Source organism: Homalodisca vitripennis, unplaced genomic scaffold (genome assembly GCF_021130785.1).
Source record: "Homalodisca vitripennis isolate AUS2020 unplaced genomic scaffold, UT_GWSS_2.1 ScUCBcl_9501;HRSCAF=18017, whole genome shotgun sequence".
Lineage (NCBI taxonomy): Eukaryota > Metazoa > Arthropoda > Insecta > Hemiptera > Cicadellidae > Homalodisca > Homalodisca vitripennis.
The window spans coordinates 21,545-40,350 of record NW_025785651.1 but is presented as its reverse complement, the minus strand read 5'-3'; the positions used below and the strand labels follow the sequence as shown (position 1 = coordinate 40,350).

The 18,806-nt window shown below is 37.9% G+C and overlaps 1 protein-coding gene across 2 annotated transcripts; it reads right to left on the bottom strand.

Moving 5' to 3' along the window:
• Nucleotides 1-1,266: 1,266 nt before the first annotated feature.
• Nucleotides 1,267-18,714, bottom strand: LOC124374669. Of its 2 annotated transcripts, none has more exons than XM_046832844.1 (3): nt 18,047-18,714; nt 6,707-6,870; nt 1,267-1,512 (listed from the first exon to the last, which is right to left on the bottom strand). In XM_046832844.1, exons 1-3 carry the CDS (start codon nt 18,401-18,403, stop codon nt 1,362-1,364), a joined length of 672 nt encoding a protein of 223 aa, XP_046688800.1. In that variant the 5' UTR covers nt 18,404-18,714; the 3' UTR covers nt 1,267-1,361. The 2 variants fall into 2 exon arrangements, with proteins under 2 accessions (XP_046688800.1, XP_046688799.1); XM_046832843.1 differs by lacking the exon at nt 18,047-18,714 and adding an exon at nt 15,060-15,744.
• Nucleotides 18,715-18,806: the final 92 nt, after the last annotated feature.

Sequence of the window (18,806 nt, the reverse complement as noted above, 5' to 3'; positions counted from 1 at the left end):
AGTTATACATTTTCACAAAGTTGCGCTAATTCCAGTTTCAAACATTACTAGACAGCGAACTCAACATACATTTTTTACACTATAGATACAATGTATAATTGTGGTATATTTTAAAATTGCCATAAAATCACCGCATTTTCAGCTGAGATATGTATTGATAAGAATGTTGGAAACTCCAAAATGGATGCAGAAACCCCTCAAAGATTTTGAAAAATATTTAAGACCAATTGAAATTGTAAAGAACACTGTAGTTAATTGCCTGCAATCTTTATTACACTTTCTAAATGTTTCCCTGAGAAACACATTTACAGTATATAGCATAAATTCATTTAATATTATTATTTTTTACAATGTTTATCTTTGATTTGTTATAGTTTGTATATTTTGGAATTGAATTGTAACATTTCAATAATGATTATGAAAACAACATATTATATAATAATCTTTTAAACTCGTATATTTATATACTTGTGTATTACATATATGCTGCATGTTCAAAACATTTTCTACTTTATATTACAACTGATAAAGTTGTGTTATAACTGTATTAGGCTTACATCTTTTCAAAATGATGCATTAATTTACTATAGTAGGAGCCACAAAAGAGTGCAGTTGGTGGTGAGCAATAAATTGGACAGGCCCGCGCGACGTTGCTACTCAATACGGGCGGCACGGCACGGAGTGCTGAGGGTTTAGCGGGGAACTAGTTTGGCAACGTCGCTCAGTCCTCGTTGGCTGCTCCAAGGTCACGCGTCAAATAGGCTCCTCCCTCAACTGCACTCTCTGGTGATGCCTACTGTAGATCAACAGACTTAACTAGTATAAATAACATAGCCCAATTCTGTCATCACATAATGTGGTTTCATTCTTCATAACAACCTTTAGTATACAACATTTATTACGAACTATGATTTTTAAAACAAACACAATTGGAGATGGAATGATTTGCATGATGGATACGTTGTACCTAGTCATATTTCAACACATACGTATTAAAATCAAAATTAAATACGCATCTTCTTCAAAATTAAATATAAGCAATTTACCTTGGGCATGTTGGTTAAGTTGTACATTTACCAGAAACTAAATACTCGCAATCCCGATCAGTACTTTTCAATCAATTAATAACTATCGGTGTTATATAAGAAAGCCGATGACCTGCCATCTTGTATTTTAAGGTTGGAAATAATAGCGTTATTTTATATCCTGCGTTGGCCGGGATATTATTATTGGTACTGCTAACCCGAACATCCCTTCAGTTTCATTTGACAAGATCCTTGCACAACGCCTATGACCCATGGGAAAGGCAGAATAAGACTAAAAGGAGACTGAAGTCTCCTTTATTTTATAAAAAAAGAAGTCTAGGCAAGGAGAAGTTCACTGTCATGGTCACAGAGATCCCCTAAACTCTTGCTCCTGTGGGTCCGTGTTTCCTGCTGTACCACACCTGGGTGTCTAGAGGTGGAATGTTGGTGTACTGGACATAAGGATACTGCGACGTTGGTACACCTGCTGCAACAAGAACGTAATTGACAAGGTTAGTGTATTTAAATAAGAGTACGTGTTTTTCTCACAGAATACTAATACGACTCGATATGAATACGCCAGACCCCGTGTCGCGTAACAGGCTTCACTGTGGTTGAATGATACATTTTAAACCTACAGCTCACTTCATTCTAACGATGTCTGCGGATAGACAGACAGACACTCATATTGAAGACAAATTTTACATTTCCCTTGCAGATAAAAGAGAAATTTACTGTGTCAGCTTACTGAGGCTTGAACGAAGTTAGCCAAATTCCGTGGTTGGATACGAGGGCTGTTTTTTAAGTAAGGGCCGTTCTCCCGTACACGGTAGTAGTTCGCGTTCCTGCCGTAACGAGCGTGCGCCCCGCCTCCCGGCATTCCTAGCGAACAACTTCATGTCAGTTACAGCTCTGTACCTAACCTGTATGCATTACTGTGGATCTTTAAAATGTTTAAGATTATCGAATCACCCGCCGCGTGTGACATTCGGTCAGTGATACGATTTTTAACTGCAAGAAACATGTCGGTTGCTGACATTCACCGTCAGCTTTGTGAGGTGTATGGTGCCAAAGCAATGAGTGAAGGTAACGTGCGGAAATGGGTCCGAGAATTTAAAAATGGCCGCGAAAATGTCCACGATGAAGATCGCTCAGGCCGGCCATCTGTGATCACGGGAGATTTGGTTACTGCAGTTGACGCAAAAATTCATGAGGACCGACGGTTCACAATAACCACTCTCTCTATGGAATTTCCTCAAGTGTCCAGGTCAGTACTGTACAAAATTGTGTCAGAAAACCTAAACTTTAAAACATTGTGCTCAAGATGGGTACCCAAACTCCTCACTGAGGATCACAAAAAAAGAGATTAAGCAGTTCTTTGACTTTCTTGACCCGCTACGACGAGGAAGGAGACGACATGTTGAGTCGAATTGTCACAGGAGATGAAACATGGGTATCCCATATCACTCCTGAATCAAAGCAACAGTCCATGGAATGGCGGCACACAACATCTCCAGTCAAAGCCAAACAAACGCTGTCGCGGCGCAAAGTTATGGCAACTGTGTTCTGGGACAGGCGCGATGTTTTGCTAGTGGACTTTATGCCACGAGGAATGACGATTAACTCAGAAGCCTACTGCGCAACCCTGGCCAGTCTCCGACGCGCCATTCAGAACAAAAGACGCGGCATGCTGACAAAGGGAATTCTGCTCCTCCACGACAATGCAAGGCCTCACACCGCTGCTCGGACACAGGAAATGATCGACTCTTTTGGCTGTGAAGTTTTGAATCATCCGCCGTACAGCCTCGACCTTGCTCCGAGCGATTTCCACCTTTTTCGGTACTTGAAAAATCATCTTGGCGGGAAGCGCTACAATGACGACGAAGAATTCAAGACGGCCGTTAACTCCTGGTTGTCAGAGCAGGCGGCAAATTTTTTGAAGAGGGATTTCAAAACTTAGTTTTAAGATATGATAAGTGCCAAGGCAACTATGTAGAAAACTAAAAAAAGTATGTAGATTCTGAAAATAAATGTATTTAAAAAAAATAATTGTTGTTTATTTAAAAAAAAACGGCCCTTACTTAAAAAACAGCCCTCGTATGTACTGTCACAGAACTCATTGTTCTCAATTTAGAAATGAAGTCTACAGATAACTTGCCACGTGCTTCATTTACATTTTTGTCCATTAAGTTAGTTTTCATAGCAGTATTCAAAATAGAGAATGTTCTGGTGAAGAACAACGCAAGAGTACGCTGAAATTAAATCTTATCACCGACATTTAACATTGATTCCATTCTATTTTTTTCTTTTTACTCTATAAATACAAATTTAACACTTTAAGATTGTACAGTAATCAGTTTCGCTAACGTCAACGTCTAACTCCGCTAACGCTCGCTGATGCAGTTGAAGACTGATACATATTGGTCTGGCTAATCCTTCTATGATTGATTATTGAATGTTAATATTATTTAAATACTTCACCGTTACTTAATTCGACTTCAGTTTAATTCAACCAAGATAGGAAAGGTTAATTTTTGTTCTATTTCATGTGTTGTAATGTGTGGAATTTTGACGTAATTGCGGAGGTGACATAATTTCGGAGGTGACGTTATTGTTAATCGGGACAAGTGAGATGGAGCCTCAGGGCCAAAATCTTTTTTTACACAACCAATATAGATATATTGTGGCTGGGTGGATTTAAGTTAAAATTATAATGAACGTTCTAAGTGATACATGATTACCCTAGATAGGGTTTCGGTTCATTTTGTAAGAAAGCGAAGCAAGCAGGATAAACAATTACACAAGACGTCTATGAGTAGGTAGATCGATTTTAATCTAAATTAATGTTCTATAGGACAAATCAGGAATAGCTCATAACCTACTTTGGAGCTAAAGACGCGTAGACCCCAGGCCAAAACTGCGCATGAATACTGGAAACGCTTTGCGGTTGGATATATTTTAACAAAAGTACGAACAGTGTATATGACAAATGTTAACCAAAGACGGTTATTCTGCATCTATTGGGACGGGGGACGGAGCCCTAGTATAAAATCCTGTACAACGTTTAGTTGGATAAGTATCAGTAAAAAGTGTACTGAATGTTTTTTAAGACAAGAATTAAGCAATGATAGCTCACAACTAAATTTGGCACCAAGAAAACGTAACCCCTAGAGTAAAACCGTATTATGTACAAGTACTATATATGCCTTGCAGTTGGATGTATTTGAACCATAATTGTAGCAGGATATATTTTAACCTTATTGGGTGCTAACCGGAGTTACTAAGGGCTGGGTTGTTCTAGGATTCCCGAGACCGAGAGGTGCCAGGGGCCAGAGCTGCTAGAAGCTGATTGACTGGGGCCTTCCTGAATCCGGAAGATACTAGACGCCGAGGAAAATCAGAGGGCAGGAACTTCCAATGGCGAGGAGCTTTCCGAGACCAGGGGCCGGGGAATGCCACAAACCGGGGCTTGCCAGAGGCCGGGGCATGCCACAAACCGGGGCTTGCCAGAGGCCAGTGCCTTCCAGAGGTCGGGGTTTGCCACTGGCCGGGGCTTGCCAGAGGCCGGGGACTGCCAGAGGTCGGGGTTTTGCCACTGGCCGGGGCTTTCCAGTGGCCGGTGCCTTGCAGAGGTCGGTGTTCGCCACTGGCCGGGGATTACCAGAGGCCGGTGCCTTCCAGAGGTCGGGGTCTGCCACTTGCCGGGGATTGCCAGAGGCCAGTGCCTTCTAGAGGTCGGGGCTTGCCACTGGCCGGGGATTGCCAGAGGCCAGTGCCTTCCAGAGGTCGGGGTTTGCCACTGGACGAGGCTTTGCAGAGGCCGGGGACTGCCAGAGGTCAGGGTTTGCCACTGGCCGGGGCTTTCCAGTGGCCGGTGCCTTCCAGAGGTCGGTGTTCGCCACTGGCCGGGGATTACCAGAGGCCGGTGCCTTCCAGAGGTCGGGGTCTGCCACTGGCCGGGGATTGCCAGAGGCCAGTGCCTTCTAGAGGTCGGGGCTTGCCACTGGCCGGGGATTGCCAGAGGCCAATGCCTTTCAGAGGTCGGGGTTTGCCACTGGACGAGGCTTTGCAGAGGCCGGGGACTGCCAGAGGTCGGGGTTTGCCACTGGCCGGGGCTTTCCAGTGGCCGGTGCCTTCCAGAGGTCGGGGCTTGCCACTGGCCGGGGATTGCCAGAGGCCGGTGCCTTCCAGAAGTCAGGGTTTGCCACTGGCCGGGGATTGCCAGAGGCCAGTGCCTTCTAGAGGTCGGGGTTCGCCACTGGCCGGGGATTACCAGAGGCCGGTGCCTTCCAGAGGTCGGGGCTTGCCACTGGCCGGGGATTACCAGAGGCCGGTGCCTTCCAGAGGTCGGGGTCTGCCACTGGCCGGGGCTTTCCAGTGGCCGGTGCCTTCCAGAGGTCGGGGTTCGCCACTGGCCGGGGATTACCAGAGACCGGTGCCTTCCAGAGGTCGGGGCTTGCCACTGGCCGGGGATTACCAGAGGCCGGTGCCTTCCAGAGGTCGGGGTCTGCCACTGGCCGGGGTTTCCCAGAGGCCAGTGCCTTCCAGAGGTCGGGGTTCGCCACTGGCCGGGGCTTTCCAGTGGCTGGGGCCTGCCAGAGGTCGAGGCTTGCCACTGGCCGGGGCTTGCCAGAGAACTCCTAAATGCTGAGAGACCAAGTGGTGTGAGAGGCCAAAAAGTGGCAGAGACCGAAGCCTATTTATGGTCGAATCGTGCTAGAAGCCGGAGCCTGCTAGAGGATAATATGTTTATGTCTTACCTACTGCACTAAATATTGTGACCTGTCTTGTTTATTTAACCTTATGACGTTTAGATCATCCTTTCTTACTATTACAATAAAAGTTTTAGCAGTGATCCACGTTTTCAATGCCTTTTATTTTACTATATTTTTATTATTAGACTGTTGTCAGTTAATCGAAATCACTTAATTATGGCCGAGAAACACTATTGGCATAAATTAAATTATCTGAACTGAGCATATGATGTACATTCTTATTGCAACTGCTACTTTAGCAGAATAATGATTTACCATGGTGGTTAAGAATGTCCCATGTAAATTTTTATTTAATTTGCACTTATTCGCAGTTGATGTTGGTTGTTCATTCGTAATATACATTTTAAGTTGTAGATAAATATTATTGGGTCAACAAATAGTTAACTACGCACATTAAAGTAAACTTATATATAAAATCTTTAATTAAAGCCCAATATAATAAGATACGAATAGTGATAACACACGGTTAAAAGAAAATTAAAGTGTGTTTAGTAATTCAATAGCCATCGTTAAGTGATACGATTCAATAACTCTTGTACATGACAACAATCTAGGTTAAAATAGTGCCAAAGCGTTGTGACACACGCAGTATGGAATCACAAGTTTGTTGTGTGTTAAGTCAATACACACTATCTCTAAAACATACACTTGATAAAAATAACAATAACTATTATAGACTGAAAAAATAAAAAACAGGTCACGATTGCCTACTCGCAATAGTCAACAGCTGACTAGCGGCCAACAGTAAACGGCGATCGTCAAGGCAGACACAAGCCATTTACTATTGGCCGCTGGTGAGTTGTCAGTGGTTGGTTATCGTAGCGGACGTATTTTGACCTGTATTATTTACTTTGTTATAATTATTATTATTTTTGCCTAATGATCTTTTTAGAACTTAGAACTAACCTGTACTCAGGCGGTAGAATTCGAGTCTCTTCAGCGACGGGGATTGCTTCTTCGTACGTTGGAGGAGCGGCGCAGGATGTTACAGGACCTGCCGATGCGAACACCAAGGACTCGTACTCGGGAGGCTTGTCGGTCACAGTCTGATGAGGACAGGATTCGCCATCCTGGAACACATAATTGTATATATTATTTTTATACCGATAATTTTTCATTGTATTTTGTGCGTACGGTTCGTTCTAACTTGTCTGTTATCTACAGAACACCTTTTTGGGTCTTAATGTCCTAATACTTTGCCAAAACCTTATACTTCCTACAAAAAAAACAGGTACAGTATTTTAATTTAAACGTTGTAATTTATATTTCATGACAATTATATGTAATAACGAGCCTCACTAAATGTAAATTAGCCTCTTAAAAATAATTCTTATGAACTCATTTCAAGATCGAATTTGAATTTTGGGACATAAACCGTATTAGGACAGTTTGGTGTATATGAACGTGTCTATACGGGTACAAATGAACATTCTTTGTCTGAAGTTTGTTTTTGACGATGGAAGGATTGTGAAGGAAACAGGATTTTCCGGACATTTTCTATTGCTCAGTAGTAAAAAAAGTCGTAGGTGGTTGGTCGACGAATGCAGACCTTTTGTGACTTGTATTCTGTAGTTCAGTTTTAATAATTAGTGTTGTGTTTAGATATTTTTTTATTAAGGGCATATTTTAGAGTTAGTGAAGTTGAATCACAACACGGTAGTTGTGATTCCTGACTTACGCGTGTCACAACGCTCTGGTACTATTTGTTTATTTTAACCTAGTTTGTAATTATATGTTAAGTTAGTTATTTATGTGAAGAAGAGATCGGATTTCAGGTCTCGAAACGTAGTGTTACTGATGTTTTTGTATCACTGATAGACGGCAAATGTCCGGAAAAATCCTCTTTTATTCATAAATGAACAGCCAGGAAAAGTAATGATTTTTAAAATGTTTTGTTCTGAGGAATCGTTAAAAAAATCAAGTTGGATTCTTTTCCAAAAACAGCCGTATTCAGGTCAAAAAGCGGCTGTGAGGGATTTTCCAGACATTTGCCACAGTTCAATGATACAAAATTCAGTAACACGTCACAGGCAAACCTCAAGCAAAAAGCAGTTATTCCAAAAAGAAAACTTCCAGGTTTCATTACATTTTTACGGCTCATAGACCACTGGATGATTTGAAAATTTGCATAAATTACATATTTGCGTTAGGAAAAGATTATAAATTATTTTAAAAAAATGCACTCGAATGTTTGGTTTCCGCTAAAATGGAAATGGCAAATACTCGTAAAATGTAGTACGTGATACTGTGATAGGATAAATTGAAATCGTAGTCACAAAACGTTATATATTATAGCAGAGCTATAGTAGCAGGTGACATCGTCAACTACTGTAAACATTACTAATCATAAAATTAGTACTCGTAGGTATTATACAATTTAATTTAAATGCTATTATAAAATTACCTTAAATTACTATCAGCGTGGTGATTTTTTTTTAAGATAAGTTAAAGCTAATTGTTTTAAAGTCACTGACACAGTGATACTGAAAAAACGAGAGATATCAGTAATAGAACACTATGGTATTAAATAATACATATCAACTTGTAGATAAACTTAGCAATAATAACTTACTTAACAATAGACTTAACAAATTATACTTATTTACCAAATGATAATAAACTTCAGGCATGACATTTGGTGCACTGGAAAGTCAAGAGCCACACCTGCGTCATCGAAGAAATTTGTCTAATGAGTACAACATGCCATCAATGCTGAAGATTGTTGTTGATGGTTCATTTTACAATGTAGGGAATTTATTGCATGTAAGGTTTTCTTCCCATATTGCCAGCTGATTCTTCGTAAGAAGATGTGTTATGGATTAGTAAAATCATATTACTTTTTTATTATTATTTATTTATCGAGGCATTCCTTAGGTTTATTCAATTTTTATTGTTAAGTCAATCTCTCTGTTTGAGCGAAGAAAAAGAAACTACTTTAAAAGATACTTCCTTGAAATACACAGTATATTAATTAAACTGAACGAAGGAATAAAAATTTCGATATATCCTTCCCATTACATCACACAAAAATATTCATACTTAAGTGACTCAAATCAGGTCTGTTTTACTCAATTTATATAAATCTACAGAAGAGCGTTTCACAATAAAATCACTAATTACCTTTGTCGTTGATAAACAGACAAGATAACCTAATCCTGATGGAACAGATGAGCAAATTACCATTTGCTTGGGCCATATGGCGTAGTTTTTACGAAAAAGGTACGCTGCTACAATTTGTTTGCACCAGTATAAGGTCCAGAGATGTTTGCATGCAGCCTTTCCTTCTCTTTCTTTAAAGCAGCAAGGTAGAGGGATCAAGCTGTATATCCACAAGGAGCTGTGGTGATCCGTGAAGTTCGTTACAGCTTTCTAAACATTAGTCATAGAGTGCAAGTGAAGCCGCAGTCTACTTCCTGTCTGGAGAAAAAATGACATTTGGCAGAAATAGCCAGTTAAAACGGTGGCGGGTAGCTCATCTACTGTACGCAGCATAGCCTACTTATGATGGATTCAAAGTTCTTGAATGCTATAAGCTTATTATGTGAATACATTTAATAGTTTCTACAACAACCGCTTAGCTCAATTTGCTGAAATTTTGAATTATTCCTACTTTTGAACGCTTGTATTGTAACTAGTTATTTATTATTATTTTCCGAGTTACGAAAGAAGTTAACTGCCTCATAGCTTAAGTTGGACGAGTGCAAGATTTGGGACTCCAAGATTTATGAAACATCCACAGAAATTAACAGTGAATCGTATAAAGATTTTACATGTGGCGCCTAAAGGTTACCTTCTCTCCTTCTGGAAATGGAATCTATTTAAATTATTTGATTTAAATGCTTGTACTGATATTAGAAATAATATACCTGATTATTATTAAATTTCTTTTTAAATTATAGTGCCATTAATGGCCGTGTCTCATTTTCCTAATTATCTTGTCTTCGCCGTCATTGCACACATACGTTGATGACCACTACAACTGAGCAGTAACACGAATATGTAATATGCATAATGTTTATTAATTTTAAAACAAACACTACAATACAAAAACGTTTATTTTCATGAAGCCTTACGTTTTCAAAGAAAACATCATAAGACTCACAACTGAAATTAAAGTGGTTACAACATAATATAAACAATGCTGTGCTTAAATAAAATAAATGGTATTAAAAAATACCAGGAGATAATAATTTTAACCAGAAAAGTATTCTATGTATATATAAAACGTAAAGTTAATATTTGATTAGATCAAAAAAGGAACGGTGAATTTTTTAAAAGCCACGGTTCATTATTTACTAGATTGTTTTATAAAATTTGTTTCGTATGCATCAAGGAAATTCTTATTTTTAATTTTTTAAATAATTTTGTGTTAAACAGTGTCTAGTTTGAAGGGCCTCTTTGGAAAACGAAAGATATTACGCCAATGACAATTGTAGTTTTGGAGCGTTTTTTTTATTAAATTAATTAAAGAATTACATTAATAAAGGAGCTCCTCTCTTAATAATATTATAAATGCGAAAGTGCCTTTGCTGCTTTTTTTTCCTTTCACGTATAAACTAGTATACTAATATTTCACATGAACATTCCTAGGAACCCTAGGATGAACATAGGCCTATTCTTATTTCGAAAAGCCCTTCGAACTAGACCCCACTGATGTTTAAAGCAGAGAGAATCCCATCATGGTCTCTAAAGTTGTGTAATATTCATTGAATGATCCTGTCAAATGTAATCAACTGTTCTGTGCAAACATTGTTAATTAGTTTCAGTCTGTTTATATTTATAGTGTGTAAATCGTCAAAAGACTAACCACAATATTGTTTAAGCCGATTTAGATTACAGCATTGATTGAGATACTAGCAGTTACCCGCGGCTTCGCATGCGACTTCGTAGGTTTTGCACGTGTATGAGCACATGTGGTTCGAGTTAATTATATTTCATACGTAATGTTGAGTTTGCCTTGTTGCCACGATTAAGAAAAGCCGTCTAAGTCTGGTCTTGGTACTTTTTGTTCCATAACTGATTTTCACTTGTGTCCCGATCAAGAAAAACACAGGTCTGAGCAAACTACTTATATCAAAAGACAACTAAGATAGGTTTTATAAGACTTTAAATTTACAGTAAATGATAGATACTGTATTTGTCTTTTATATCTGTATTACAGTACTGACCAAGCACTGCATACTTCATGTTTTCTAAAATGTCAGTTAAAGGTATATCTTTACTCAAAAGTTTAATTTTCTTATCTGGATATTTTGTTAGTCTTAGTGCAACAGCCATTGCAGAAAAGGTTTACTCTAAGCATTCACACTATAAATGTAAACAAATTCGAAATTGTGGTTAAATAAATGAAAACATATGGCTGTGCTGTCATAAAACAATGTTTAAACAGAACAGTTGATTACATAAAACAGGCTCTTTCAATTAATATTTCGCCACTTTAGAGACCAAGATAGGATTTTCTCTACTTTATAGACCAGTGAGTCATGACCCACAGAAAATTTTTAAAATAAGAATAGGCCTTCCATCCATGTAACCCATGCAAAATTCAGTTCAATTGGTTGAGTAGTTAACAAACAAAGACACTTTCGCACTTAATATTATTAGGATGATGGGTGCTAGTTGGTTAGGTACAACACAAAAGACAGGAAGCTAGTCAAGGTTAATTATATACTATTAGGCCTAAGGTATAAAATATCAGCCGTTATGAACACATTGATCACAGTATCCTCTATTACAATCTTGTTGTTTAACTATTGATAGCGTTATTATTTATACATATTGGCATATTTAATCATATTATTATTTACTTTATTGAAAACGTACTTGTTTAGAGTACACAACTTGTTTGCCTTAGTCCTCTTATCTTATTGTAAAACAACCATTTGACTCTCAGTATTGTATTTGAAAACAATTGAAGAAATAGAGCAAAATTTCTCTGAGCCAGATCTAAATAATCATTCGTTTCCTTAAGGCCGGTATTGACCTTTAAAATCTTCGATTATCTTTACTCGACTAATACTATCAAAGTTAAAACCAATATGGTTCTGACAAGTTACGCCACATAAAATAGTTATCATCCGCAAGAGAGCTCGATTTTGTCAAATTTATTGTAAGTATAAAATGCCGCGGCTTGATCGGATTACAGGGTGGCGCATATGTCAGTTTCCCCAGAAGATAGATTTAAAGGCGTTATAGGTTAGTTGAATAAATCACTTTTAGGCAAGGAAACGAATTCATTATATGAAATTACTTACATATTACCATACGCTGTTAAAGCAGCTGTTCGAAATGTCCACCTTGATTTTGCACTTTAGCAATAAAAGTTTATCGTTATTGACAAGTTCAAATGCATTTATAATTAGGTTTGTGAATTCGTCAAGAGTTTGCTGTTTTGAAGCATACACAGTCTCCTTTATAACACCCCACAGTAAAAAATCACATGGGGTCAGGTCTGGCGAGTGCGCAGGCCAATCGATTGTACCACGGCGACCAATCCATTCATTAAAAGTGTTATTTAACAAATTTTGAACTTGGATGCCGAAATGTACTGGGGCACCATCTTGTTGCCAGATGAGCGAATGAATATTGAAAACAGGATTGTTTCTGAGCAAGAACTACTAATTCTTGCAGCAACCGAAAGTAACTTTCTGAGTTAACATTTCCTTGAAGAAAATAAGGACCAATCAGTGCAGTACTCGAAATACCTTCCCAAACCATAACACCAGACACATTGAGTGCTGCTTGGATTACGTTATAAGGAATTACATCCGACCAGAACACGTAGTTATGCCGATTAACGCGTCCATTTAGTTTGAAACATGCCTCATCACACCAAAAATTTATCGCAAGGAATTTGGATCAGCCTCTGAGCGGATAATTATTGTCTAACAGAATTCCAATCGCCTATTGGAATCATCCTCCTCGCGAAGCGCTTGGAGTACAGATGGACGGTATGGCTTAAATTTTAACTGCTTTAACATTCTTAAATTTTAATTGCACATACTTCTTTTTAATATTTCTAGTTCAGCAGATGCCTTACGAGTCGATTTAACGGGACTGGCTACAAAAGCTTGAGCAACTGTCTCTAGGTTTTATTCGTTGCAAATTGATCGTGAACGACCACACTTCGGGGCATTTTAAACACTTACTGTTTTTTTTCAAATTTCTTATTTAAATTCCACATATATTGCCCAGTGGGTATCGCGACACCTGGATATTTACCACTAAAGTCTTCAAATATTATAGCAGTATTTCTATTATGCTTCCACCACAACTGAAGGATTTAATCTCGCCGTTGGGTGTTGTAAACATTTTAAAAACACAAACAAATAACAGATGCAAAAAGCGTCACTTTACATTAGCCAGTGGAACAAACAACAATGAACTTATTCCGTGTTGCCGCCAACTTAACATTGTTACCAAACAATCGAAAAAAAATATCTCAATTTATGTGGAAACTGACATATGCGCCATCCTGTATTAACAATAGTATCTGAAATAATTATGAGCGCGGCAATAATTTTTTCAATAACGCCGTAAAACCTTGAACATTCCCTATTGTTTTTTATGCTTTTTATTACGTGTTTGTGACAGTCATAATAGTTTTGAGATAAATGAAATTAATTAAGAGCAAATCAGACATAAAGGGGTTTTCTTATCATCCATTTCAAATAAGAACATTAAAATGTGCCTTTATTCTGATACTTCAAGGTGGAAGCGGATCATGGACTTTGCATCCCACTAGAGGGGATATTTGAAAAAGTGTAAAATGATCATAAAATATATTTTCTTCAGACCAATTTTGCGGTTAAAATTGAGCACACAACAATGTATGGACATGCATATTTGGACACGCCAAACGCGTCCAAAATGATCAATAATACAATCAATGATCAATTTTGGTTGTTGAGGTAAATTTCAAAATGTTAAAACTATTATAGCTCATATCATTATCGAGATGTCCCACGAACAGATAATCATGGAGCAAATAACCTTTTATATCCCACTGTTTTATATATATATATATATATATATATATATATATATATATTTATTTATTTATTTATTTATTTATATATCCAACAATTTGTGTCTCAATATAATTTCTATCATAGTTAAAGCGTTTTTAATTTCCAATGTTTATAGTATTTTAAAAGTGCTGATGTTTTAATGAAATGGGAAATTCATTACTATATTTATTATACTTACTCTTTTGTAAAAGTAGTACTGTATGAATTTGGAGTTTAGTATGGCCTAAGGGCCTTGCTTTAAAGCACAAAACAAGGTTTGGAGGAAAACTACAAAATTGTTTTTTAAAGTTTTGTTACTTTCACCACATTAATTAAAACTACTATTTGAGCTGGTTTTGAACTGCATCTGATTTAGTAATATTATGGATTTATTTCGGTGGAAAAATATATTAGCTTTTAGAGTAGCTGATTTAAAAACAAGATCTAGGCGATATTTAGAATCTTAGCAACATTAACATTAAAGTCACATTTGGCTTTTTGGCCTGGTCATTGATTGGTCTATGACTCATTTGTATGTCGTTGATTCTAAACACATCTTGTACAAGGTCACTGTGTTTAACTGACTGAGATGGAAGTCATTGTTTCTCCGAAAGTTTCTCAATCAATGTGGTACACAAAAGATGGAGAAGGAAAACAATCCACGGCTCAGATTATATTGTGTATTGTATTTCCTCTAGTCAGAGTTATCTTATCAAGGTCAACAAGTTGTTGTCTGGTATTGCAAGTTTGTTACTTCATAATTGGACAATTAAATTTGCAGACTTGTCACGAACTTGCGCTTGTCTCCTGCACGTAGCTGCTAATTAGGAACATAATTAGTACCAGCACGTTGTATTTTATCGCACAACAAGTTTTTGAATGTAACTAAGTACCGCAATACTCATTCGTACTTGAATGAGTAACTTATGTGCGGCACTTTAGTTGAAAGTACCTTTGTATGAATCGGCCAGATAAAGCGCTATTGCACAACAGTGACATGATTGGGCAATAGGCAATTCATGATAAACGTAACTACCAAAGCAAAACTGATAATCAGTTATTATATGGATATTTGGAGGGGCAATACTGTTTACATTAAATCTTTTGGGTCTGTTGGGTGTTTTTTCATGCGAACTTTTGAACACAAACTACCTAAATATTGGATTAAATATCTTTGGAAAGAATAGATTTATTTGTAAAAATTGCCTAACTTTGTTTTCATAACGGGTAGTCTTCCAACTGCCACTAACCTGAGTTGAACCGCTCTTGAACAGATCGAAAAGACCATTCCTCCAGCAGTAGCAAGGCAGCCAGAAGAAGATAATGGGGAAGAGCATCGCCAACACATAGACTTGAAGGTCTTCGTCGGGCGATCGGGGCATGAACATGAGGGTGACGAACAGCACAGCGACCAAGCCGTATAGGAAGAAAACGACGGCGTAGTCTTTGAAAACGTCCACTAAATCTCTGGTAGACTCTATCGTGAGTTGCCTGGTCCCTTGCAGGCCATCCCTGAAGGTAGGCATGACCCACGAGTAGAAGTCCCGGGAATAGGTCACCCCTCTGTGGTAAATATTAACAGAGTGTTCGACAACGGTCCCACCGAGGGTGCGAACCCCGACAGCGACGTCTTGGAAGGTCATCGACACCACCTGGGACCTCCAGGAGTGGGCCCTACTGGAGAGCCTGCAGAAGACGCACTTGTTACCGTCACCTGGCGGCATTAGGTCGCCACCGTCCTCGCCAGCCATCGCTTCCCCGATCACTACTAACCGCACCTCAAACGGAACACGAATACAGTTCTTGGTGGTTCGGATTCACAAAGTTCCTAGAGTGTCAACCATCCAGGAAGTATGATTGTGAAAGAACGATGTTTAAAGTAGTTTAGCAAATGGTTTCACCAACAACACTCCTCTCTCAGAGAGAGAAAACTGGGTGGACTGCCTGTGACTGTGGAGTGGGGAGCCAGTGGAGTGGGAGGGGCGCCCTACTCACTAACGCTGCCGATTAGATTCAGTTGTCGATGACGTTCAGCGACCTCGGGAAACCCTTGCTTCAGGCCTCTCGCAATCTGCTAGTCCCACACCTACCATCGGGAAACTACAGTCCAGAATGCTACCTTACCTTTCCTTATACTATAGATACAGGTTTTCCAACATTTCATAAAAGTAAGTAGCTTTAACCCTTTACTTACCATGTATCCAATCAGATACAACATCTACTCTCCATATAGTCACACACTCAATATACTGCCAAGAAAAGAGTAAAATACAAAACAACACGATACTGCAGAAACCTTTTTATATATAGTAAATATTATATATATAACAAATCCAAGAAAACAGAGATCTCTGGAAAATTTATACTGGCACTCGTAGACTAGATTGCATTTTTATACAAAATCACTAACTTACATCTTGTATACGTAAGTTATTGTGCAGGTTTGGTTTGCCATTGACAATGATAAACATTTCTAGAGTATTTTTAAAACTTCACTCTTTAAACTATTACACAATTTTTAGAATACAAATATTTATTAAATTACCTAAAAATGTCGAGAACAAAATAAGATTTAGACATAGAAAGATTCTCTAGAGGTAATCAAAACTAGATGTGAATGACGTCATTTATTACTTTATGCTTGAAAAGTATAAAATCCGCACATATTTGGTTATAAATATGTTTTCCCAGAATGTAAAATTCTACATTTTGTAAATTTTTAGGACAATGTCTTGTACATAATTAAGCAATACACTATTAAGCTTACTTTATGACTATAAATGTAGTCTACAAATTTAAAATTCTAGTCCGATTACTTAAACATTTCTAGTTGTGATGTCAGCTTGTTGTCGTTATCAAGCTTACTCTTTCCTCTCAATATTATAAATGTAAACAAATTTATAACAGTATTTACATACATTAATGATATTGTGGCGCTGTCATAAGACAGTGTTTACACAGAAAAGTTGATTATATTTAACAGGCCCGTTTGTTCGTTGTAATGCATTCCTTAAGGTATTTTTCGTAACTTCGAGACCAGTGGGGCGTAGCCCGGAGGTATTTTCGAAATAGGAATAGACATAGACTATATGTTAAGCAGGGACCCTAAGAATGTACATGACAATTTAAGTACAATCGATCCAGTAGTTTTTACGTGATTGAATAATACACAGAGAGACACCGTTAGATATATATATATATATATATATATATATATATATATATATATATATATATATATATATATATATATATATATATATATATATATGTTAAATTACCTAAAAATGTCGAGAACAAAATAAGATTTAGACATAGAAAGATTCTCTAGAGGTAATCAAAACTAGATGTGAATGACGTCATTTATTACTTTATGCTTGAAAAGTATAAAATCCGCACATATTTGGGATGAAAGTTGATTGATATAACTTAAATATCCAATAACGTTTCAGTCTAGTTTTGTATTTTATCAATTATTTGTCATAAATTTCAAAATTCATAATTTATTGATTCTATAAATTTACCAACCAAAATAAAGATCTTTTAAATTCTTACATTTTGTCTCTTGGAGATAACCCTATGAAGAGAAAAAGTAAAGTGTTCAAAATCTAAAAGTGTTTAGAAACTACTTATGTACTTACATCTATCTCCATATCTTGTAATGCTATAAGGCGGTCTTTAAAAATCAATGGTCATACACCAATAGTCTTAATCCCAATATCATTTTACAGATCTTTTCATGCATTTGAAATTTCTATACCACACATAACATGTAATTTTTTTCGGCTGTGCCGGAAGGGGTACTGCCCAATGTATTATACTATAGTTAAAGATAAACATAAAATTACAAGAAACCAATCTGCAGCCGAAGACAACTTTAAATTTATTTTAATTCAAAACTTTTCTGGGATGAGAATAAGGTTAATGTTTAATAGCGATCTAGCCCTCAGCTTAGCTTAGACCGCAACCCTAGTCCACCATTGAACATAACAGAATTTTAAAATTATCTTTAGAGAAATCTTTCCAAAGATTGAATCAACAATGTTGCTAGAACCTTTTACTACACTATAAGTGTCCTTTTCTTACCTCTAGTTCCTGATGGGTAGGAGGCCGAACTGCAAACACAGTGATACTCCTAGAACATGGCAAAGGGGAAAGAAAATGGGACCTATTATCATCCCTGCAGTATTCCAAGTGGTATAACTAAGAGAAATAAAGTTGGGACGACTCAACTAACCTGTCTCCACCTCGCCCTCAGCTCTCGCCTGTGCAGTTGTGATATTCTCCAGTTGACGATCGGTAATCCCATCAACACCGCAGTGATTACGAACATCAAAACTATAAAGTCTTCGAGGTAAGGAACGATCATCACACACGCTGTCAGAAGCAGAATGTAACTCGCTGACACGACGCAAATGGCAAAGAACGCCTTTTCAACGCAAATAAATCTTTTAACATCTCTCCAAAACGTCCTGGCAGCCTTCACACAGCTTTCGTACACACTCGAGGAAATGTCACTTGTCTGTCGGAATGAGTTTTGGAGGAATAATACCGCCATAGACAACCCGTGTTGGAATATTCCGGATTCCGACATCTCCGGTGTGTATCACTCCACTGCCCTGAGAAGAATGCCAACACTGCTCTATTCTAAGCCGTTAACAACAAACGCACTTATCAGGCAACCTTGATCACTTTGTAAATTGTCCATGACTCAAAAAGTTTAACTAATCCAGTTGATGTAATTATTCATAACGCTAAATCAACAATTTGAATGTTTGAATTAGACATAAAATAGTACCTATGTGTAGTTGGCACTGAACTTAAATGTGGACAAGTGGAACTGTAACACGATTCACGAGGTTGTGTCCAGAAGACGAATGGTAACTTGGCTTTTCCCCGATATTCAATAGTCTGTCAACTGTGCGCGTTCTGCTTCTGGTGTACCTATCCTGTAAGTTCGGGAGCCTTCGGCTTTTACCGCCAGTCTTCGGTAGCAG

Excerpts from the sequence above, each read along its gene's own strand:
- LOC124374669 (XM_046832843.1), bottom strand. The coding sequence starts at position 15,560 with ATGGCTGGCGAGGACGGTGGCGACCTAATGCCGCCAGGTGACGGTAAC. Across the intron at positions 6,871-15,059 it reads TCAAGAGCGGTTCAACTCAG|GATGGCGAATCCTGTCCTCA; the intron begins GTTAGTGGCAGT and ends TATGTGTTCCAG. Across the intron at positions 1,513-6,706 it reads ATTCTACCGCCTGAGTACAG|CAGGTGTACCAACGTCGCAG; the intron begins GTTAGTTCTAAG and ends TTCTTGTTGCAG.